Below are 26,383 nucleotides of genomic sequence, written 5' to 3'. Positions count from 1 at the left end.
CTTGTTATGTGTATTTCATGAAGCATGTCCAGTATTGCTCATAAATCACCTCAAAATCAGAAGAAAAAAAGGTTTTTTTTACACCGTGACATTATTTTCATGAATTAGGCACATTTTACACACACACACACACACACACACACAAAAAAAAAATCTTATTACTGAAATACATATGGACAGTTTTCTTTTTTTCCACAGTAGTTATTTTCATTGGATTCTCATTACTATAGTACAGCAATAAATACCATCCTGCCTGAGCGCATTTATAAACATTAAATCAACAATAAAGTAAAACAATCATAATTTTAATTACATTTTATTTAAGCAAAATATAATTTGTATATTTTATTAATGATTTAATACATATATTATTTTATTAATTATAATTTTAAATGATAAATGATACATTTTCTTCAGATTTTGGGGTGAAAAATGACATTTCTTGAAGGTTTTCATAAGATTCACTCATTCGCACTTGATTCCAGCATCAAGCTACAGCACAATGAGTCAAAATATATGCTTGCACAGTTTGAAATTTACACAATTCATTAATCTTTTGAACAGTTGTGTCTTTTGTGTTCATATTGTCTTCTATCTACTATGTTAAAGCAGACACGTAGATTTGTTTGAAGAATCACATTTACTTTCAGTTTTCTTTTTAGTAATTCTTTGAATAAACATGGTAACACTTTATATTAAGTCGTTCATTTTTCCTTTGTTATATATAGTAACAACACAGTAATTAAGTAGTAATTACATATTTATAAAACAAGAAAATGTCTCTTTTAAAAAAAATTATTCCTTATTAACATTTCAAAAAAATATACAGACATAAATCACTGTTATCAGCTCTTTTTAACTTTTGCATAGCAAATTAATTGTTTATTACTTAAATGATCTAAAACTAAGCACTTGATATAAAGTGTGACCAATGTGTGTTTAAATGAAACCCCTGAGGAGGAAGATTCAAGTGAACTGTTCTATTTTATATTGTGTTTTTTTATGAAAAATCACGAATTCATCACAAACACATTAACTCACACTGTCTAGCTGAACGCTTTCTCTTTAGTTGTGGTTATTGCAGTGCTAGTCATAAATTATATTTAATCTCATCTCTTAGCATTAAGACTTTCTGCATTTTTCCGCCTGACTGATTTCCGTTCAAGCATTAAGTCTGAAACCCATTAAGGAATATGTAAAGAAATCCTGCGGGATAGGAAAGTGAACGTGAGCAGGTTCCACTTACTACATATTTTATGCTCTTTTTTAGTTTTCTTTAGAAATCATTTCTACTGTGTCCTAACCAGACAAGTCTCTTCTACAATTACACAGTGTGCACCACTGAAAGTAGCTTGATCACATCAGGTCTGGTTAGGACACGGTGCAAAGCTTCCCGATTCAGCACTAGAGTAATGATTTCAGCCGGATGAGTGTTATGTTGTGGTGAACTTCTGCTGGATGAGTTTGTATCTGTCGAGCTGCTGTTCAGAGACGGACGGCTGAAGGCCGGACAGAGCCTGTCTGAAGTCTTCTGAACACAGAGTCAGAGCGCCGGCCTCCGAGTCCACACCTGCAGACACACACATGAAGAGAGATGAAGGAACGTAGTCCAGACTTTGAGAAAGAACCAGAGAGACAGACAAAGAGTCAGGCCAGAAACATCCTTTATTCAAGTAGACAAACACAGACGTCATCACTTCTCAGGTGCACATACTCAAACATTACTGTGGTGATCAATCTCAGTACATCCGTGTGCGATAGTGTTTCCTATACAAGTCTGTGTAATTAAACAGATAAATAACAAACTATCTTGCTTGAAAGAAATAAAGGATGGTAGGAGACGACAATTGAATAATGTCTGCAGGAAGAGTACATGCATTATGAATCGAAGAGTACCTGGAATGTGAGCACATGGGTTTCCAGCATAAAATGTAATGTTTTAATTTCTTCTCGGTTTGAAAAAAATTTTCTTGAAACTTCACAAATAAACAGGATCTCAGCTGTAGAACTGTCAAATGAACAGACACTGTTTTGATGGTTGTTTCTTAATTTACTGCAAATATTTGCACTGGAGTGAAAACTTTTAACATGTTGAGTCTGTGTCACGGATTCAGCCCGCATGCCATCAGCACCAGGTCCATCAGCTCCAGGTCCATCAGCACCAGCTCCAGGTCCATCAGCACCAGGTCCAGGTCCATCAGCACCAGGTCCATCATGGAGCTGATGGACCTGGACCTGGAGCTGATGGACCTGGAGCTGATGGACCTGGAGCTGATGGACCTGGAGCTGATGGACCTGGAGCTGATGGACCTGGAGCTGATGGACCTGGACCTGGAGCTGATGGACCTGTAGCTGATGGACCTGGAGCTGATGGACCTGTAGCTGATGGACCTGGAGCTGATGGACCTGGAGCTGATGGACCTGGTGCTGATGGACCTGGTGCTGATGGACCTGGTGCTGATGGACCTGGAGCTGATGGACCTGTAGCGGATGGACCTGGAGCTGATGGACTTGGAGCTGATGGACCTGGAGCTGATGGACTTGGAGCTGATGGACCTGTAGCTGATGGACCTGTAGCTGATGGACCTGGAGCTGATGGACCTGGAGCTGATGGACTTGGTGCTGATGGACCTGGAGCTGATGGACTTGGAGCTGATGGACCTGTAGCTGATGGACCTGTAGCTGATGGACCTGGAGCTGATGGACCTGGAGCTGATGGACCTGGAGCTGATGGACCTGGAGCTGATGGACTTGGAGCTGATGGACCTGATGCTGATGGACCTGGTGCTGATGGACCTGGTGCTGATGGCATGGGGGCTGAATCCGTGACACCGGTGCAAAAGGCTTCTTTCAGTTGGTTAAATGCTTCAGTGGACGCTGGATTTGAAAGACAGAGACTTGGGCTGTTCACAGTAATAAAGTGATGGGAGAGGCAATCAAGCTGATGTTGGCGATGAATTTCCTATAGAATATGCATTTTCATACAGAAAACGTTGAAGCTCTTTGATGGGAGTGGGTTGTAGCCAGTTCCTGATAGCATGGACCTTCCCCTGGTCCATCTGGATGCCACATCCGTCAATAATGTAACCCAGGAAACTCTCATTTTGTTGGAACCAGGGAAAGAGGATAATGATGCTTGACCGTCTGGTCATTCAGAGATCTGTAGTCAATACACGGCCTCAAGCCTACGTTCTTTTTTGCCACGAAGAAGCAGCAGGGGAAGTAGATGGTTGGATGAACCCTTGTTAAAAGGGATAGTTAACCACATGAAAATTCTGTCATTTACTCACCCTCAATGTGGTCCAAACCTGTATACATTTCTTTGTTCTGCTTAACACAATGGAAGATATCTTGAAGAATGTTTGTTACCAAGCAAATCTTGGGCCCTATTGCCTCATAGACTCATAATCTGTTAATATTTGGGTGACCTATCCCTTTAAAGGCCTCCTTGATGTATTCATCCATGTCTCCAGCCTCTGCCTCCAGGATTGATAGAGGATAGATTCTACCCTTGGGCAGCGTGGCACCAGGTACCAGCTCGATGGCGCAGTCCCAAGGCCGTTGAGGTGGAAGTTTAGTTGCCGGTTGCTTGCTGAACACATCCGTGAATGCCCTGTATGCTTCCTGCACACACACGGTGGACTGCACCTCTGGACTCAATGGTGGTGGAGTTGAGATTGACTAGAAGTTGTTGACAATGATCAAAGCTGTACTCGCTCCACTCAGTTATTTCTCCAGTAGACCAGGAAACGTTAGGTGAGGGGATCTGTATCCATGGGTTTCCCAGGATGATATCAGTGGTTTAGCCTTCCAGCACCAGAAGTGAGATCTCCTCCCTCCAATACTGAGCGTGATACATGGTGTACAGTGAGTGATGATTCCTCGACAAAGCAGCTCACCCAGGATCGAATGGATGTTCAGGATTTTTAAACAGGGGAGTTTCTTGATTCTGAGGTGTTTGAGAAGTTTCTTTGAGATGAAATTCCCAGTCGATGAAGGCCTGAACGCTCACCAGGTCCATCAGCTCCACCCAAGCGTTCACAATGGAATACTAACCTGCCACACCTGTCGCTTCCTCATCAAACACCATTCATAAGCACACAGCTCACCTGTGTTTGCTTACCTTCTTCGTCCTCCTCAAGCTACCGATATATCAGACTGTATCTCATCTGCGTGCGCTTCTTCCATCCTGCAAAGAGAGAGACTTGTCGGTTAAGTGTGACTGTCCTTTGTACTGCTTATGCTCTTTACTTACCTGTTTGACGATCCAAAAGATCAAAACCTATCTGTGAATAAAAACCTGTTCAGTTCATCTCCCTGTCTCACCTCGTATCATGACAGAAGACTGGACTGAACAAAAGAATCACACAGGAAACTGAAACTGGAATTCCTGATCCATTTGTGAGGTGGAGGCGTGAGGACAACGGTCCCAGGTGGAGCCGAGGCGTCGAGGAGCAGAAACTGGATTGGGGGCCCGAGCCAGGGGATCCACTCTCCAAGGCAGAGCTGGTGACCGGAAGATACGCGGCGAATCGAACCTGAAGGGTGGAACCAATAGAGGAGGAGACAAGGGACTGGAGGGAACCAGCGGAGGCAAGGAAGTTGCTGGCCGTGAGCGATGGCATTAGCTGGGGACATGCGCACTGCAGACACCTGAGGAGGGCTTCTCTCCAGCTTCCTCTGGTCATGTCGGGTGGGTCCGGCGGGCAATAATAATTAGCTCCAACCCAGTAAGATTACTTAATTGTTTCGTTATTAAAATTAAAGTGATGGGTGAGCTGACAAAAACTTATTGTGAAGTCTAAAAATTGAGGAAGATAAAGTCCACTGCATGCTCCATATAAATCCTTTCTAGGTCGAGTATCTATCATGCTTAGTCCAAGAAGAGGAAGGTAGACACAGGAATTCCAATATAAATGTAGTTTACTAATCCAAGTGAAGAAAGACAAACAAACTGTGTGCATATCACAAACAAAAATCAACAATGAATGAAAGGAAATGAGGAACTTAAATACACAATGAGGATTAACTTAAAGACTAACAGGTGTGATCGTAAATGAGTATCCATCACAACTGATTAGTGGCAGGATAAGGAGAACAAAGGAACACTGGAAAATAAACACACTGACAGAAACTGAAACTAAGGCAAGACGTGATAATAGTAAAGTGTAATGTATTCCTGTGATCAAAGCTGAATTTTCAGCATCATTACTCCAGTCTTCAGTGTCACATGATTCAGAAATCATTCTCATATGATGATTTGTTGCTACACTATTATCATTGTTCAATTATTAATAATGGTTCATATAATTGTCAATGTTGAAAGCCTCAACATTTTTGTGGAAACTGTGATTTTTTCCAGGATTTTTTGATGAATAGAAAGTTTAAAGGAACAGCATTTATTTGATATATTTCACATTATAAATGTCTTTACTGTCCCTTTTGATCAATTGAATGCATCCTTGCTGAATAAAAGTATTAATTTCTATCTTTTTTTTTATAAATCTTACACCAAACCATTGAATGGTAGTGTGTCACGGCTTCCACAACAATATGAAGCAGCACAACTGTTTTCAACATTGATAATAATCAGAAATGCATGATAATTGCTCTGAGGATCTGAAGGTGATGGCATTTTCATCAAACATTTGCCATTTAGTTTGACATGGTTAGTCAGCCCAGCGTAATATAATCAAAAAAGCCGATGGTTTCCACATTTGTTGCTCTGCACTGAATATTTGCTTGTCACATACCTTCAGTGATGAGTGAAATCTTCCTCTTGATAGCGCACATCATGGCATCGGAGCAGAGCGCGTAGAGATCGGCTCCGGTCAGCTGAGGAGGGCAGGACTCCACGACCTCCGACAGACACACGCTGGGATCCACTTTAAACCTCCAAGCAGAAAGCAGAGAGTCACTACCAGTAACACACTAAAGCACTGAGAGAGAGGAACGTCATGACAGACACTCACTTGCGTAAGATTGCCTTCAGAACCTGCAGCTGCGACTCTCTGTCTTCATTCACGCCAACATACACCAACTTATCAAATCTGAAAAAGGGCAAAATTGTTAGAATGCATGCATTTCATTTCAAGACAACGATTGCAGAGCTGTTATGTGAATCTGTTTACCTGCCAGGCCTGAGCAATGATTGGTCCAGCAGATCAGGACGATTAGTTGCTCCGATCACAAAGACGTCTCCAGATGAATGAAGACCATCCAGCTCAGCTAAAAGCTGCGACACAACCCTAGTGATACAAGTGACAGAACGTGGCTTATCATGATGCAACAAGCCGTCTTGTAGCTCAAACAGTAGATCATGGCACTAGCATCGCCAATATCATGGGTTCGATTCCCAGGGAAATCAATAGCTGATAGAACGAGTACCAACAATGCAATGCAAGTCCCTTTGGTTAAAAGTGTCTGCCAATCAAACAATCCTTTGACCAATACAATTGAGGTTTCTTGATTCACGACACAAAATAAAAAAACTAACATGCTATTGAACAAACTCCTTATTTAAAAATATCTATATTAATCAAAAAGTTAAGAAACTACACTGTAAAAAATGAATCGTAGGTCTTGTAATTGTTATTAAGAAAATTAAAAACATTGTGTATATTTTATTAAGAATTTATCATCACATTACAGTTTAACTGTAACCTCTAATTAACCTCTAATTAGTTAACTGTAACTAATGTAACAGTTAACTGTTTACTCTAACATTAACCTCTAACTGTTTTACGGTCAATGACAAGACTCTTTTTTTAGCCTAGTGTAGCCTACTAATCAGCTGTCTCACGAACGTAACCAGCACATTTATCCCCACATAGCAAAGCCATAACACAGCGAGGGAGAAGAACTAAGTTACATGAAACAATACAACTACATATTTACACCACTGACAAGGGAAAAGTCACTACTCACGATGTTTATGGCTAGCTTCTAGCTTTCTGCGGCTTCTCTTTCAAGGTAGTGAGGAAACGCGCTCTGTAGCGCTGTTTGTTCACTGTCGGCTACAGTAGAAACATGACGTCACAATATGTCGACCTTCATAGAAGGGGATTCCCGCGCCTATGTAGATATAAATGCCTCATTCTAAGGTAATAAAAACATTACGGTTTATTAAGTAAGTTCTTTATACACCAATGAACACATATTATGGATGTCATATTGCATTTCTGTTAATAGATACTCAAAATGTTTACACACTGCACCTTTAAGTAAACATTGCATCTAGTGGTGGTGGACAGTTAACTTTGTTGCTGTACTTGTAATTAGTCTGGTCATCAAACTGTTATAAATTAAGAACATATACAGGTTTCCTAATCCTCGATATGACCACATAACAAATTAATAACTCCAACCTACAACCACTATAAGTACTATAAGTAGTTTTATATATAGTTAGTTATATATAGAATGGAAAGCAATTTATAATATATAACAAATCTCGTCACAAGATGTAAACTATATTATCGCACAGCTCTCTATATAAAGTTGAATATATAAGTATATCCATCAATTCATACAGTGTATTCACATTAAGTAATAAATAATATAGAAAATCTTGATTATATTTATCATCACATAATGTGAACTATATTATCACCCAGCTCTTTATATAAAGTTGGATATATATGCATGTAATGTAGCAAACTCACATAGGGCGATATATACAACAGTGTTTCAAAATTTCGAAAATGACCCAGAGAAGAAGGCGGAGCCTCAGAGCCACACCCACCTGCCGCATCACTGTCACGGACCAATGGCAGTTCGTGGAAACTTTATGGACAGTTCCTTCAGTAAGCTGTTACGAACTCCCGAAACAAACTTTTCCAAATGACGTTACACCAGTTCTTGAAGTATATTAGGGCCTTATTAATTATACCGCATTCTCATACCCAAGTACTACTAATACAGAAGAACTAGTGTTGCTATTTTTTTAAGTTTAGCAGCAACAATGTGCACATGTGGCGTTAGCGTTAAGGTTTTGTGATGCTGACCTGTCCATCACCCCTCCTGAGTCTCCACTGTGGCCTCTATTAGGAGCCAAAGAGTCCAGCTCGTCGAAGAAAATAATACAGGGAGCAGCAGTTCTGGCCTTACTGAACACTGACGGAGACCGAGGGGGAAACAGTAACAAGCTCAATACAATATAGTGGAAATCAGCTCATATGCATCACTAGATTGAGTTAATTTAGTTACTCTTACCCTCTCGAATGTTCTCTTCACTCTGACCGACGTACATGTTGATGAGTTCAGGACCCTTCACACTGAAAACAAACACCACACACAGTCATTATATGAAAGCTAGTGCTGGGCGGTATGACCAAAAATTTATATCACGGTATTTTTCAAAATTATACCGGTTTCACGGTATATTGCGGTAGTATTATTTGTTTCAAGCATGACTGAGTGTTAACCACAATTTCTACTGATTGAGAGAGGAAATACTGCAGTAGATTGACTTAAACTGCCCTATTTTACTTTCATGAGTGAATATTGTAGAAAAAATCCACACTAGTATTAATACAGGTTTGCAGTGTTTACAAAGATGTGCCAGCAGGAGAGGCACAGATCTCGTTCGTAAACACTGCTTTATCAGGAAAGAGAAAGAAAGATAAACTTTTCTAAAAACAGTCAGTTTCCTTCAAAGATACGTTCATTAAATCACCGGTGCCAAAAAAACGAGAGAAACGTGCAGCTCTCATGTTTATTCAACGATGTCAAAACCTTCTGGAAAGTCTATTTGTGGCGGGCAGTGTTGATATTGTGAACCAATGTATGGGACACACCAATATAATTTGACAGCGATCAATTATAGTTTAACCTCTCCATCTTCACCGTCAGGCTCAGTAACACACACATCTGAGCATCACCACAGTGAACAGTGAAAAGACCCTCTCAAACAGTGTCGCGCCGCGTTCCCAACAATAAACACCGATAGGGCTGTAATGATATGCGATATGAAACCGAAATGAGACACTCAGATCCACGAGCCTGTGTGAGAAGACAGAATCGCCACACACCCCTCCCAACTCCCAGAGTTATCCTGTGATCCAGTGCTACCACATCTTTAAATTACTATTAGTAGTATAAGTTAACATTATAAAATACGTAGACCTACACCACTAAACTAGTTGAGGATAAATTCGCCGAGTGAGCAGCAGTGAAGCCCGGGTTTCGGCGCAGAGTCTATTTTCACGCTCAATTAAAGTGAAAGCACGATTTTGATGGACGAAATAAATATGATTTCACACAAAAAGTGCCCAAAATGCACAGAATAAACATATCTAGTGAGTTTTAACAAGAACTGGAGTAGGCAAACAAAAGAAAATGAAGACTCACAAATATTTATAGAAGATTTACCTGTAGGATTTTCAAATGTTATTTAATAAAAATATCTTTTGTTCCCTCAAAATCTCTCTTTTTTTCTCTCCTCAAAAATCGTTATACGAACCGAATCTTGGGTTTGGTGTATTGTTACAGCCCTAAACACCGGTATACCGCCCAGCACTATAAAGCATGTTGATTCATTGTGTTGCACTCCTCACACACTCACCTGAGGAAGGTCATGGTGCATTCGGTGGCGACGGCTTTCGCCAGCAGGGTTTTGCCGGTGCCGGGCGGCCCGTAGAGCAGCAGGCCGGAGCGCCGCAGGCCCAGCGAGAGCAGCTCCGGGTGATCCAGGGGAAGCTGAATGGTGTCCAGAATCTCCTCCTTCACCTGCTGCAGTCCACCGACGTCCTGCCATCGCACCGCCGGGATCTGACACACACCAGACGACTAGCTCTCAGCCTTCAGCGCAAACACAGCTCCAATCATCACACTTTACTGCTACTTCAGTAAATAGTAAATTATGACAATGTTCTGATGACTTTAAGAACACATTTAAACATGAAAACAATACCTGTGAGGAAAAAAAGTGCTTTTAATTGTATTGAATGTGCTTTAAACATGAAAACAATACCTGTGAGAAAAAAAAGTGCTTTTAATTGTATTGAATGTGCACTTGTAGTGTATTTCAAATCTAAAAAAGTATATTTTTTAATTACTTTACTGGCATATAACGTATTATTAATAAAAAAAAATCCACTTAAGTGCACTTAAAGAGAGACACTTTTATGACTGTTTCTTAACACACTTAAGTGCACTTTTAACAAGTGCATTTTCGTATAAAAACGTACTCGGTTACTTACGTAACCTCGGTTCCCTGAGATGCTTTACTCGTACTGTGTCGCTAGATGCTGTTATGGGGAAAACTGCTTTTTCTCCGAATTCTGCAGTGGAGCTGCACGAGTGTATGGCAGAGAAGCCCACCAGAGCGCCAGAATGAGTGTCTGGCTATAAAGCAGGCGATCTGACATACTGTAGGATCCTCAGATTTAATCAGACTGAAGTGACGAACTCTGAGACGTGCAGCAATATAGCACGGCCTGAAACGCAGTACTCGTTCCCGTATCTCAGGGAAGCGAGGTTACGCAAGTAAAGGTTCAGAGGGTCTTCTCCCTCTCAACTCGGTTACTTACGTAACCTCGGTTCCCTGAGATGCGGGAACTGTCGCCTTTTTCACCATTGGCTTTAGGCTTGCTTAGTTGGGGACATTTAATTTTATATTTAACAATATTATTACAACATTATTTTCCTGTTATCTCTGTAAAGCTGCTTTGAAACAATCTGTATTGTAAAAAGCGCTATATAAATAAAGGTGACTTGACTGCGTTTCAGGCCGTGCTATATTGCTGCATGACAAAGAGTTTGTCGCTTCAGACTGATTTAATCTGAGGATCCTACAGTATGTCAGATCTCCTGCTTTATAGCCAGACACTCATTCTGGCGCTCTGGTGGGCTTCTCTGCCATAGACTCGTGCAGCTCCCTATGCCTCGAAGTCCTACTTAAGTGGGTCAAAAACACTCTAAAGTTCAGCTAATTGTATTTAAATGTAAAATAAATTGATTTGCAATGAACATGCAATTAATTGTGCAAAAACATTACATTCAGCTTGCACTTGAGTATATGTTATATGTATGTAAAATCACTATTTTACAGTGACCTTGTTATACATGTAGTTATTATAGTAATAACAGAAAATTATGCATAAGTACATGCAACTAATCATAAACCTAACCCTATATCAGTACATTCATTTAATTATTATTACTCAGTACTTGAATGTATAATTACAATGTAACAAAGAATAAAGTGTAACTGTAAATTCTTATCAAAAATATATTATTTTTATAATAAGAACTGATTTTTAAAGTATGCTAAAGAGTACTTCTGTTCTAAGAAAACACAAAAAACATGGCAGCTGTACTTTAGGCGCTCCAATGGCGTGTGCATGTGCGTCCTGCAGGACGTCCAGTGCCGAGCTGAAGTCCTCAGACGAGACGCTCACGCCAGACACACACAGATCCTCCTCGTCCTGTTCACTCGCCCCTTCTGGAAAACTACACAGCAAAAACACCTCTACAGTTTCAGGAACAAAAACCATGAGTGGAGACACTGAGCGCAGCCAAACACTTACTAGGTCTTCAGAAGTCTTCTGTGAGCGGCTCTTCCAGCATTGGTAAGAAGTGCGCAAAGATCTCCTAAAACAAAACCCTACAGAAACAACACAGAAACAAAGTCAACAAGAAACGGTTCTGGGAATCCATTTTACCTCCGTAATGTGATTTAAAGGTTTAGTTCACTTCAGATTTAAATTTCCTTTTAATTTAGTCTTCCCCATGTCATCCAAGATATTCATGTCTTTCTTTCTTCAGTCGAAAAGAAATGAAGGTTTTTTGAGGAAAACACTCCAGGATTTTCTCCATATAGTGACTTCAATGGAGTCCAATGGAAGGTCCAAATGTGAGTTTCAGTGCAGCTTCAAAGTCTCGACACGATCCAGCCGAGGAATAAGAGTCTTATCTAGACAAACCAGCGGACATTTATAACAAAAAAACATTTATATACTTTTTAACCTCAAATGCTCGTCTTGCACGTCCACGACTTCATGCATTATGTTGGAAAATTCAAGCGTGCTCCGGTTCAAAAAGGTAGAGTAGGGCCAAAAACTCTCATTTTTTCCTCCAACTTCAAAATCGTCCGACATCGTTGTTTTACCCTTTATTTTATTTATTTTTTGTAAATGGTGTTTGACTTAGTCTTTGGATGTTGGCTTTGTAAACACTGGGTCGGTTCTTCCGCCTACGTCACGCGTGTCCTTTCAGCGTGAGTACGTAATGTGCGTCTCATCACAGCTAGTGCAAGACCAGCATTAGTGGTTAAAAGTATATAAATGTTTGTTTTTTTTATAAAATGAGCAATAGTTTGTCTAGATCAGACTCTTATTCCTCGGCTGGATCGTGTCGAGACTTTGAAGCTGCACCGAAACTCACATTTGTACCTTCAACCCGTTGGACTCCATTGAAGTCACTATATGGAGAAAATCCTGGAATGTTTTCCTCAAAAACCTTCATTTCTTTTCGACTAAAGAACGAAAGACATGAACAGCTTGGATGATGTAGGGGTAAGTAAATTATCAGGATATTTTAATTCTGAAGTCAACTACTCCCTCAATGCAGCAATTTCCATTGAAAGCAGAGATGGATGATCAGTCAGATGATGTTCTCACAGCTGTGTGTTTGGCTATCTTGCCCAGATTGACGTCTTTTCCCAATAGCAGGTCCTCACTGAGGCTGGCCAGCATCGTCCTGCGCTGCTCCTCGCACAGGCTCTCTATCGCCACCTGGTGCACAAACGCTGCCATCACATCTGAGGACAACTCTCTCTGTCCGCTCACAGACCCCACCACAACTACACTGCAGGAGAAGAGGAGAGGGCCAGGGTGATAAATAGTGATCGACCGATGTATCGGTTTACCGATATTTTTCCCGATATTTAAGCATTTTCCCATAATCGGGAATCGGTTTTGTAATATCGGATTTTCCGATAAACTGCGCCATCTTGTGGCCGTTTTGAGAATTCCGCCATTGCAGCCCGCGTCTGAGGAGATCAGTCAATAACAACTCTGTGCACAGGTAAAGTATATGTTCTACTTGCTTTGCTTTAATTATTCAACTTTATTTAACATAACAGACATGCATGCAGAAATGAGATTTGAGACATAAATGCCTGATATAGTTTATTTATGCAGCTTGGTTCTAAAAAATTGAGACGAACTCATTGAGCCACGTAGCGTAATCCGTCATGTCCTTCCCCAATAAAGACGTAACTTTACATTAATTAAATAAAACAGACATGAATGAGTGCATGTTGAAAATAAAAGCGCTGAATTTAATTCTCTATCTGTTGTATTTGCTCACCATTAGTCTCGAAAAAAAAGGTCGTTCATATTGCTGAGCACTCACTGGGTTGATGATCAGGAATGCTCAAGCACGGCCACTGAATGAAACTTTTGACAAGATTATCTTGTTTAAACACCCTAGATTATATTATCATTTACTACATAGCAATTATTTCGCTAATACACATCTAAATATACCGCTTTGTGGAAATTAATTATTTATTATCTGCACGCGCGATCGCGGTTGAGTAACGTATAGCCTAATGTTATAGTTATGTGTAAATGCATAGATAAACAGCACTTTGTCATAAAGCATTTCATGATCTAGACCGACAAAAATATTAATAATAATTAATAACATACTAGTTGGAAAATGCAATGATGTATATGCTGTTTTGTTTGTTACTTTCCTGATGTTATAGGCTATTCCAGCTAATATTATGCAGTGAATTAATATTACCCAGTGAATTATTCCTCACTCTTAGTTTAAACCTATTAAACGGCACATAAACCTTCTAAAACTGTTTAAAATGAATTACATTTCTGCAAAGGTGATATGACTCCCCTGTCAATTATTTTTTCCATATGAAAACATTAGACTTTTAACATTTATTTTGCCTATTGTTAACATTGTTGCTGCTGATGCTTATAAATGATATGTATAATTTAGATATAAATTATATAATGTAATAATATAAATGTTTTTATTGTAATTTGATTAGTTTACCATTTATGAAAACAAATAAACATATCCAAATATGTTAGAATAGTTTTTGTGCTTTATTTTTTACCTCATCAAAGCTTTTATTTTTAAACAAAGACACTTAGTAACAGTGCATTTTATTTTTTAGACTCAGACCCCTCTATTTATTTGTGTATAAATATAAAGGTTTTTTTTTTGTATGCAAGGAGGGAGTGATTGTTATAAATAAAATGGTTTGTTCAGTTCATTTGTGTTGTAATAATTGTGCCAAAAACAGAAGTATAACAGTAAATAAATATCGGTTCTGCATATCGGTTATCGGGCACATACACATGCAAATAATCTGTATCGGTATCGGTTATAAAAAATCAATATCGGTCGATCACTAGTGATAAACCAGCAGAACTTCCCTTCACGCTGCAGGTGTTGTAGTGTCTGAGCCTCACCTGGCATGAGCATCTGCCACGAGCCGGCAGAGCGAGGCCGTGACCCTGGAGTCGGTCTCGGTGCCGTCCCGTTGGCCGAGCAGATGCAGGTTTCTCATCAGCAAAACACATGGGTGATGGAGCTCTGCTCTCTCGAAGACTGACTTCATCTTAGCCTCGCACGCGGCTGCAGTGTCGGCGCAGAGAGTCACACAGTCCACCTGAGCGGGAGAACATCAGATCATCAGACCATTAAATATAAGATCATCAGACCATTAAATATCAGACCATCAAACCATTCAATATCAGACCATCAGACCATTCAATATCAGACCATCAGACCATTCAATATCAGATCATCAGACCATTCAATATCAGAACATCAGACCATTCAATATCAGATAATCAGACCATTCAATATCAGAAAATCAGACCATTAAATATCAGAACATCAGACCATTCAATATCAGATCATCAGACCATTCAATATCAGAACATCAGACCATTCAATATCAGATCATCAGACCATTCAATATCAGATCATCAGACCATTCAATATCAGAACATCAGAACATTCAATATCAGAACATCAGACCATTCAATATCAGAATATCAGACCATTCAATATTAGAACATCTGACCATTCAATATCAGATCATCAGACCATTAAATATCAGAACATCAGACCATTCAATATCAGATCATCAGACCATTAAATATCAGAACATCAGACCATTCAATATCAGAACATCAGACCATTCAATATCAGATCATCAGACCATTAAATATCAGAACATCAGACCATTCAATATCAGAACATCAGACCATTCAATATCAGAATATCAGACCATTCAATATTAGAACATCTGACCATTCAATATCAGATCATCAGACCATTAAATGTCAGAACATCAGACCATTCAATATCAGACCATCAAACCATTCAATATCAGAATATCAGGCCATTCAATATCAAATCATCAGACCATTCAATATCAGAACATCATACCATTCAATATCAGATCATCAGACCATTAAATATCAGATAATCAGACCATTCAATATCGGATCATCAGACAATTAAATATCAGATCATCAGACCATTCAATATTAGAACATCAGACCATTCAATATCAGATCATCAGACCATTCAATATCAGATCATCAGACCATTCAATATCAGAACATCAGACCATTCAAAATCAGATCATCAGACCATTCAATATCAGATCATCAGACCATTCAATATCAGAACATCAGACCATTCAAAATCAGATCATCAGACCATTCAATATCAGATCATCAGACCATTCAATATCAGAACATCAGACCATTCAATATCAGATCAATATCAGAACATCAGACCATTCAATATCAGATCATCAGACAATTAAATATCAGATCATCAGACCATTCAATATCAGATCATCAGACCATTCAATATCAGAACATCAGACCATTCAATATCAGATCAATATCAGAACATCAGACCATTCAATATCAGATCATCAGACAATTAAATATCAGATCATCAGACCATTCAATATCAGAACATCAGACCATTCAATATCAGAACATCAGACCATTCAATATCAGATCATCAGACCATTAAATATCAGATCATCAGACCATTGAATATCAGAACATCAGACCATTCAATATCAGAAAATTAGACCATTCAATATCAGAACATCAGACCATTCAATATCAGATCATCAGACCATCAGACCATTAAATATCAGAACATCAGACCATTCAATATCAGATCATCAGACCTTTCAATATCAGAACATCAGACCATTCAATATCAGATCATCAGACCTTTCAATATCAGAACATCAGACCATTCAATATGAGATCATCAGACCATTAAATATCAGAACATCAGACCATTCAATATCAGAACATCAGACCATTCAATATCAGATCATCAGACAATTAAATATCAGATCATCAGACCATTCAATATCAGAACATCAGACCATTCAATATCAGAACATCAGACCATTAAATATCAGATCATCAGACCATTGAATATCAGAACATCAGACCATTCAATATCAGAAAATTAGACCATTCAATATCAGAACATCAGACCATTCAATATCAGATCATCAGACCATCAGACCATTAAATATCAGAACATCAGACCATTCAATATCAGAACATCAGACCATTCAATATCAGATCATCAGACCTTTCAATATCAGAACATCAGACCATTCAATATGAGATCATCAGACCATTAAATATCAGAACATCAGACCATTCAATATCAGAACATCAGACCATTCAATATCAGAACATCAGACCATTCAATATCAGAACATCAGACCATTCAATATCAGAACATCAGACCATTCAATATCAGAACATCAGACCATTAAATATCAGAACATCAGACCATTCAATATCAGATCATCAGACCATCAGACCATTAAATATCAGAACATCAGACCATTCAATATCAGAACATCAGACCATTAAATATCAGAACATCAGACCATTCAATATCAGATCATCAGACCATCAGACCATTAAATATCAGAACATCAGACCATTCAATATCAGAACATCAGAACATTCAATATCAGATCATCAGACCATTCAATATCAGATCATCAGACCATTAAATATCAGAACATCAGAACATTCAATATCAGAACATCAGACCATTCAATATCAGAACATCAGACCATTCAATATCAGAACATCAGACCATTCAATATCAGACCATCAGACCATTCAATATCAGATCATCAGACCATTCAATATCAGAACATCAGAACATTCAATATCAGATCATCAGACCATTCAATATCAGATCATCAGACCATTCAATATCAGAACATCAGACCATTCAATATCAGAACATCAGAACATTCAATATCAGATCATCAGACCATTCAATATCAGAACATCAGAACATTCAATATCAGATCATCAGACCATTCAATATCAGAACATCAGACCATTCAATATCAGAACATCAGACCATTCAATATCAGAACATCAGAACATTCAATATCAGATCATCAGACCATTAAATATCAGAACATCAGAACATTCAATATCAGAACATCAGACCATTCAATATCAGAACATCAGACCATTCAATATCAGAACATCAGACCATTCAATATCAGAACATCAGACCATTCAATATCAGACCATTAAATATCAGAACATCAGAAATAACACCTATGAAAATAGGTCAATTATATGAATAAAATGTACAATTTCACCCAATATTTGTGTTTTTATGCTTCTTAGAGCATCACGTTTGTTAGCGACATGCTAACATTAAACTCTATCTGAATCAATTGTGTTTACTGTGCGCTTCACGAGAGACTGAACTTATGAAGATCTTGATGCTCATCATAACTGCAGAAAAACTCAAGACTCAAGAACTATAATGAAGGAAAATCCCAGATCACCTTAATCAGATGCAGATGTAGCCTCCTGCTAGCTGCTTTCACCACGGTAACTTTCCCACTGCCACTCGGACCCATCAGGAGAACTGAACAGCCTCGGGTTAATGTAAGAGAGCTGCGATATAATAATGTTTAAAAATATAAATGTTTTATTTAGCATATTGTCACTTCAGCTACAAGTTAAACATCTTCCAATTAAGTAGTTCTCCAACAGAGGGCAGCAGGACTTACACATGCTTCAATTAATAGATTAGCATGAATAAATACATTTAAATCCAGCCTTAAAAACACATAAAATCGAGATGTAAACTGAAATCATGTTGCTATTTTTCCCTCCTTACTGTTTTTATTGAAGAATATACAGTAGAGAATCACAAAATTGTGGTTAATTTATTTAATATATTGATACAAGGTTCTGTTAATATAAACACGAGAAGCTTTTGTCATAATTACATCAGAAATAGTTATAAACTAATTTATAAAGTCAAAATTGCAAGATATAAAGTTGCAATTGTAAAAAATGAAGTTGTGATTGTGAAAATTAAGTCAGATTTTTTTTTCTCAGAATTGCCCCCTTTTTTCAAAGATTTAAGCTTGCAATTTTGAGGTATAAAGTCAGAATTAGGTTAAATAAACTTGCAATTTTGAGTTACAAAGTCAGAATTAGGTGAAATAAACGTGCAATTTTGAGTTATAGAGTCAGAATTAGGTGAAACTTGTAATTTTGAGTTATAAAGTCAGAATTACATTAAATAAACTTGCAATTTTGAGTTATAAAGTAAAATTACATTAAATAAACCTGCAATTTTGAGTTATAAAGTCAGAATTACATTAAATAAACTAACAATTTTGAGTTATAAAGTCAGAATTAGATGAAATATACTTGCAATTTTGAGTTATAAAGTCAGAATTACATTAAATAAACTAGCAATTTTGAGTTATAAAGTCAGAATTATATGAAATAAACTTGCAATTTTGAGTTATAAAGTCAGAATTACATTAAATAAACTAACAATTTTGAGTTTTAAAGTCAGAATTATGTGAAATAAACTTGCAATTTTGAGTTATAAAGTCAGAATTACATTAAATAAACGCAATTTTGAGTTTTAAAGTCAGAATTAGGTCAAACTAGCAATTTTGAGTAATAAAGTCAGAATTACGTGAAATAAACTTGCAATTTTGAGTTATAAAGTAAGAATTACATTAAATAAACGCAATTTTGAGTTTTAAAGTCAGAATTAGGTCAAACTAGCAATTTTGAGTAATAAAGTCAGAATTACGTGAAATAAACTTGCAATTTTGAGTTATAAAGTAAGAATTACGTGAAATAAACAATTGCAAGGGGGAAAAGTCAGAATTGCAAGTTTATGTCGCAGAATTGCAGATCCTTTTCTGCAGCTGTACACTGTGAGAAGAGGTCAGAAGTGTACCTCTCGGTGAGGTGCGGCTGGATGGCACTCAGCAGTTTCTCCACAGCGCTGCACAGGCCAGCCGGACTGAGACTCCTGCAGAGAGACCAGCCCTTCGGCAGCACAGAGCAGGGACACGGGCTGTGGGCGGAGCCTCCCTGTGACAGCCAATCACAGCTTCAGCAATCTGCACATGACTCTGTGCGATATCACAGAGAAGACTCTGACTCTCGACTGTCTTCATTTCTCACCATGTATAGTGAAGTGTGACTGGAATCAGCCAGATATGCAGAACCCTCGTCCTCCTCCGCAGAAAAACCACACACCTGCTTTACTCTGAAATACAGCAATGGCCACCTGCCAATCACAAAACCTGTGTGAGTCTGACTATCAAAGGTTTTAAATGCATATCATCATTTGTTTTAATTCATGTTCCTTATATTCTTGAATCAGAATATCTTCCTCTTGCAGCATCTCTTCTCTGCTCTGATAACGAGGGTGGGGCTATAACCTGTCAATCACATGAGATCAGCCAATAGCAAACCACAACCATCCAATCAACTAAACCAAGCCCCGCCCACATTTGTTCTTGTTCCTGAAGCGTTTCACTCAGATATACGTCACAACAGGGCAGAAACGAGACAGTAGAGGATCTGCTGGAGATAGACCTGCAGCTGAGGAGTCCTTCAGAGCTGTTCTCTATCAGATCAGGATGTCCTTCCGACGGGATTCCCAGTATATTCCCCTTCTGAACAAGCCTGGAAACACACACAGGATTCAGGGAAAAACACACACAGACAGAGAGAGAGAGACTGTTGAACGTGTGAAACGCTCAGTGAGCACCTGGGTGAGCTGAAGTGCGTGTGCAGGAGTGTGTCGAAGGGCCCGTGCGAGGCGTAGTCAGGAGACACGACGGCTTCGATGTGCAGCTCTCGAGCGAACGCCGGCGCCGCAGACCGACACGCGCTCGCAGACGTCTGAGCCTCGCTGTGCTGAGACTCCTCACTCCACCTCTGCTGGATCCAGACACACACACACATGCTCATCATCGTACAGCACAGCGTCCTGGACATCACCATACACAGACTGAAGATATCCGAGACCAGCAGAGCCTTTCTGCTCATTCTGATCCAAACAAGTGTTCATTTACAGCTCGTTCAACACTAAATAAAGTGTATAATCATTCCAGTTATGAATGATGACCTCTTGAACTCTGTAGCATTTAAAAAAAATGCTTGTGTAGCTAATTTAGTCAATTAATTCAGTATTTATAAAGACTTTTTCTACGTAAATGTGACATTAATTTCATTTAATTATTTATTTATAAAGCACATTTAAAAATAACCCACGGTTAACCCATTCAGTACTGTAAACTCACGTCAGGTGATTTATACTATATAATAAATCTCAGCTGCATGATTGTTTATATCATCGCAAAATGTAAACTACCTTATCGCACAGCTCTACATATGTTATATATATATATATATATATATATATATATATATAAATTTGTTATATATATATATATATATATATATATATATATATAAATTCTTTATTCGCATGCATCCGGTAAACACAAGTAAAGTGATAGGGCTATATATTATATAGCAAATCTCAACTGTTTGATTGTTTATATCGTCACAAAACTTAAACTATATTATCGTCACACTCTAATCTGCTAAATGCCACTTTAAGGCATGATATTAAAATATTATATATTAACATCATGAATTACGGTATAGCTGCTTTGAAACAATGTGTTGTGAAAATCTCAGCTAACAGGGAATTTCCTCCAGAGTTTAGCTAACGTTGTGTCAAGGTTCTCTCAAAGTTTCGAACAAACGTCCTTCCAGTAACGTTAATAAAACGTTCCTTCAGTAATCTAGACTTTAATGTTCTCAAAATTGTCTAACATTTTTGTAATGTTCCTATTAGTTTCAGAGCGTTCAGAGAACATTCAAAAGTAGTGTCCCACGAAAGAATCAACAGAACGTTTCCTTTACGTTCATATAACCAAGAAACTGGATGTTTTCAATGTTCAGAAATGTTTTCATAACTTAATGGGAATGTTAGCAAAACATTCTAATCTCAAACCAACCAATGAAATTATATCAATTCATCTAATGTTCACTTAAAGGAGTAGTTCACTTTTTCCTGATAATTTAATCACCCAATATCAAGATATGACGAGCATTTGTGGTTAAAAAGTATATAAATGTTTATTTTTTTAGAAAATGTCCACTGGTTAGTCTAGATCAGACTCGAGACTGTGAAGCTGCACTGAAACTCACATTTGGACCTTCAACCCGTTGGACTCCATTGAAGTCACTATATGGAGAAAATCCTGGAATGTTTTCCTCAAAAACCTTCATTTCTTTTCGATTGAAGAAAGAAAGACATGAACATCTTAGATGACGTTGGAGAGAGTAAATTATCTGGACATTTTAATTCTGAAGTGAACTACTCCTTTAATAGTAATATTGTGATAAAAACATTTTTCTTCTTATAATTCCCAATTTTAAAATGAGAATTTAATATTTTAAAACTCAAATTACTTGAGCATCCCTATCAGAGTTATTCCAGACGTCTTCACCTTAATTTTGATAGCCTTGTTCCCGACAGGCAGTGCCATCCCCCCCGACAGGTTAAACCACTGAACCGCTGAGATCAAGCCCACACTGTCATTCCCATCCATGTGCTGGTGTGGAAGCGTGTCGAAGGCTGTGACTGAGGCCAGATGAACCCGTCCCGGCCTCTTCCAGCCGCTCTCGCCCGGTCCCAGGACAGGACTCGCAGACACAGGAGTCTTCCTGGCCTTGTCCGCTGGGACGGACACTATGACCCACTCCCTGTTAAACACACCCAGCTTCAGCAACAAGCTCTTGCTCACAAATACACAGCTGTCAACGTCCAAGCCTTCACCCGGCTCTAGTCTGGACAGGATTCCTCCTGGTTTCTGGAGATCGGAGACATCAACCACCCGGATGTCAAGTCTGCATTCAAGAGCCTGTAAGAAAGCACTGAAGTCTAAGACTTTGCTGTTGAGCAGAGAGCCGGCAGAGCTCAAGCTGTTGGCGTAGTGGGCGAAATCAGACACGCAGAGAGAGGAACATGCCAGTCTGGTGCTCATGATGGAGGAGGTGTTGGTCAGGTCCAGATCTCTGCAGTCCGACACCAGCACACTCGTGTCCACTGTGATCCTGCCCTGCCTCACAGGTGTGCACTCGAGCACCAGCACCTCGGACATCTGCGCATGCGCAGCGCCCAGTGAGTGATGGAAGGGGAGCAGAAGCGAGTCCCCCTGCCTCGCTAAAAGAGTCTGCCCGGGGCAGGACAACAGGACCAGCAAACCACTGCAGAACTGCTCTGAACAAGCCCATTTAAAGCTCTGCTTCGTCCGAGCGCCGAGCACAATCCTCTTTAAAGGCAGTAGGGACTGTGGACGAACCGTTCCCAGCGAATGCTCCTTCAGTCCGTAGTGTTTGAGAAAAGATCTGCTCGCGTGCACAGCGAGACACGTGTGATTGTTTACATCGGTCTCTTCCTCTGGAGTGATGTGCGCGCACATCAAAAAGCCCCGATTAGAGGGTGACTCTTGGTCCGTCGGCGAAAATAACAGCGCGTATGTGGGTTCAGTGTAGTCTGGAAACTTCTGGCTGAAGTGTGATTTGTTGATAAGCACGTGTAGAGGATGGATATGTGATGGAAAGTCATCAAGACACAGCAGCTTCATGGGGGCCGCCATGTTGAAGACGTGCGCATGCGCAGTGAAACGAGATAAACGGGCAGCTCCTGGATAAGCGGAAGATTTTTGTTATTGCTTTAAATTATTTATTATTTTGTGTAAATGCTACTTTCAGGAATGTAAATGGTAGAAGATATTTTTTCCCCTTCAAATCAGAATTATAGTCTTGTCTATAGGCTATTGAAACATCAGCGTGTAATAGGAAAACCAAAGAAGTTTGGTTTAATGTATAACCTATTTATTTCATTTAAATAGTATTTACTTTTTAGCGTACAATCTATCTAACAAGACAGAATAATCGTTTTCTGAGCCATCAAGCGCCGCCTGGAGGAATAATATTGTATTTCTCATAAGAAATAGGAAATTATTGGACACCCAACAATAAAAAAAAAATCACTTAACTTAAATGATATATTAATTGATTATATAAAACGATATGATGTTATGATATGAAATTAATTATTCAATACAAATGTGTGTTAACAATATATTTATATTCCTATAAGTGTCAATATTCTGTCTGCAAAAAAACAAAAACATTTGCAACATAATTTTCTTTCATGTGATATTTGGCAGTTTGACCCAGTGAAAAACTGTTAAAGATTTGGCTTATAGTCGTTTTATCCATTTGAGTTGTGAAATATAACATGTGAAGATTATTATGTGTTGCATTAAAAATTGCATAATTATAAAAGATTTTCTGATATGATAACTTCTGTAACTTACATAGTCAGATAATGGAAATGCATGCTCTAAGTCTAAGTTAAAAATAAAGGTTGATATTTTAATCCACATTCATTGCACTATTAACAAAGTAATTTGGTGGATCATTGTTAGAAACAGAACTAATAGGTGAACTATTACCTAACATAAAATTAATACAGCATGAAAAGTGAAAAGGCTTTTTAAAATGTGGATTCTGGCCGGTCTCACCTCAGTGTCTCGACCTGTCACCCATCCTGACATGTGTTATTTTTGAACATTTAATTTACTCCTGACCACACTTTTTATTTTTGGGAGTTTGAAGCATTTGTTCATATTGTGTAATGTGCAATTCGCTGTGCTGTAGTTACCATGAGTCTCCACTGGGTGGGAAATGTGCACCGTAAACCAGAGCTCTCCGACACTGCTCCTATAGCCCTGTGTGTGTCAGCAGTCCTGAAGAGCTGGATCAGGTGTGTTAGATTAGGACAGAGGTTGAAGACCTCTGCTTTAAATGACAATGTTACACTTGTTTGTCTTGTTTTGATACAAGTAAACAAGCTCTGTCTTAAACAGGAAGTCAACAAAGCAATTCTACATGTGTTCAGAGACATTTCACATAATGGGACCAGTAACTTTACCGAGATCCTTCGTGTCCAAACTAGAGTTGGTGGTGCCACTAGCGGGAGCGTCCTTCATGACTGAAACCCACTCAGGGACTGTGCTGTGCAAACTGGAAAAAAGCATCTAATCACTGATAGAGCCACATAAGTTATACAGTTAGTTACACATGTATGGAGGCATCATTCACTTTCTGACTTTGTAAATGGCTACAGAGAAAAATTTGGGCATCATACACTAAACAGTGAGGATCACATTCTTACAGACTTTTAAATCATTCTGAACACATCAAACTCACGCAAAAACCCGCACCTCGTTTATAGAGATGCATAACAATTGAAAACAATACATGTTCTAAAATAAGCTCAAAATATCAAAAGTGTTTCATCTTCTCCGTATCAATAGAATCATAGTCTGAAAGTAAAATATCAGAGTGTGTGCCATCATGCACTGTACGAATCGTGGCCAACATCTGAAGGTGGGGCAATAATGTCAGTAACTTTAAAAAGTAAGGTTCCAATTGATCAGGACCTGCCGATTTTTAAACATCTAAAGATGTAGGGGCTTTGCTCACCTCAGATTGCAATTGGTGAAAAGTTGAATGATTGACTAGACTCAAAACTCTCTGAATGAACAATCGAAGGGTTCACATGAGCACCATTAACTGAATCAAACAAAAAAACAGAAGCTGTGTGCGAATGTTCAATACTTTATACAACCCGATTATGCTTGATTGCCTCAAATGGCACTCCTGAATGATGGACCCCCTGTATAAGAGGGATTGGGCACAACACCAACATGTACAGGCACCGGGGTTGCCAGGTTTGCAACAAAACCAGCCCATTTCCTACTCAAAACCCACCCAATCATCACCAAATATAGCAAAATCACGGCCAAATATATCCCAATCACGGCCAAATATAGCCCAATCATGGCCAAATATAGCCCAATCACGGCCAAATATAGCCCGATCATGCCCAAATATAGCCCAATCACTGCCAAATATAGCCCGATCACGGCCAAATATAGCCCAATCACGGCCAAATATAGCCCAATCACGGCCAAATATAGCCCAATCACGGCCAAATATAGCCCGATCATGGCCAAATATAGCCCAATCACTGCCCAATATAGCCCGATCACGGCCAAATATAGCCCAATCACGGCCAAATATAGCCCAATCACGGCCAAATATAGCCCGATCATGGCCAAATATAGCCCAATCACTGCCAAATATAGCCCAATCACGGCCAAATATAGCAAAATCACGGCCAAATATATCCCAATCACGGCCAAATATAGCCCAATCACGGCCAAATATAGCCCGATCACGGCCAAATATAGCCCGATCATGGCCAAATATAGCCCAATCACGGCCAAATATATCCCAATCACGGCCAAATATAGCCCAATCACGGCCAAATATAGCCCGATCACGGCCAAATATAGCCCGATCATGGCCAAATATAGCCCAATCACGGCCAAATATAGCCCGATCATAGCCAAATATAGCCCAATCACTGCCAAATATAGCCCAATCACGGCCAAATATAGCCCAATCACGGCCAAATATAGCAAAATCACGGCCAAATATATCCCAATCACGGCCAAATATAGCCCAATCATGGCCAAATATAGCCCGATCACGGCCAAATATAGCCCGATCAAGGCCAAATATAGCCCAATCACGGCCAAATATAGCCCGATCACGGCCAAATACAGCCCGATCACGGCCAAATATAGCCCAATCACTGCCAAATATAGCCCGATCACGGCCAAATATAGCCCAATCACGGCCAAATATAGCCCAATCACGGCCAAATATAGCCCAATCACGGCCAAATATAGCCCAATCATGGCCAAATATAGCCCGATCACGGCCAAATATAGCCCGATCAAGGCCAAATATAGCCCGATCACGGCCAAATATAGCCCAATCACGGCCAAATATAGCCCAATCACGGCCAAATATAGCCCGATCACTGCCAAATATAGCCCAATCACGGCCAAATATAGCCCAATCACGGCCAAATATAGCCCAAT

The 26,383-nt window shown here is 39.1% G+C and overlaps 1 protein-coding gene across 1 annotated transcript; it reads right to left on the bottom strand.

The window, feature by feature from the left end:
* Nucleotides 1–621: 621 nt before the first annotated feature.
* LOC143724274 (peroxisomal ATPase PEX6-like) lies at nucleotides 622–23,020 on the bottom strand. The gene is made up of 17 exons (XM_077217251.1): nucleotides 21,866–23,020; nucleotides 20,110–20,279; nucleotides 19,935–20,024; nucleotides 19,518–19,623; nucleotides 19,288–19,424; nucleotides 17,861–17,972; nucleotides 14,445–14,644; nucleotides 12,624–12,810; nucleotides 11,532–11,608; nucleotides 11,322–11,454; nucleotides 9,566–9,771; nucleotides 8,215–8,276; nucleotides 8,007–8,115; nucleotides 6,132–6,248; nucleotides 5,973–6,050; nucleotides 5,754–5,893; nucleotides 622–1,570 (listed from the first exon to the last, which is right to left on the bottom strand). Exons 1-17 carry the CDS (start codon nucleotides 23,015–23,017, stop codon nucleotides 1,434–1,436), a joined length of 3,213 nt encoding a protein of 1,070 aa, XP_077073366.1. The 5' UTR covers nucleotides 23,018–23,020; the 3' UTR covers nucleotides 622–1,433.
* Between the last annotated feature and the right edge of the window lie 3,363 nt (nucleotides 23,021–26,383).

The sequence above is a fragment of the Siphateles boraxobius genome, unplaced genomic scaffold (genome assembly GCF_051911475.1).
Source record: "Siphateles boraxobius isolate OS27281-9 unplaced genomic scaffold, OSU_SipBor_1 71, whole genome shotgun sequence".
NCBI classification, from domain to species: domain Eukaryota; kingdom Metazoa; phylum Chordata; class Actinopteri; order Cypriniformes; family Leuciscidae; genus Siphateles; species Siphateles boraxobius.
This window is presented reverse-complemented; position numbering and strand designations above follow the sequence as displayed.

Excerpts from the sequence above, each read along its gene's own strand:
- LOC143724274 (XM_077217251.1), bottom strand. The coding sequence starts at position 23,017 with ATGGCGGCCCCCATGAAGCTGCTGTGTCTTGATGACTTTCCATCACAT. Across the intron at positions 9,772-11,321 it reads ACGCCATTGGAGCGCCTAAA|ATCCCGGCGGTGCGATGGCA; the intron begins GTACAGCTGCCA and ends GGTGTGTGTCAG. Across the intron at positions 6,249-8,006 it reads TCAGGAGGGGTGATGGACAG|GGTTGTGTCGCAGCTTTTAG; the intron begins GTCAGCATCACA and ends TTGTATCACTAG.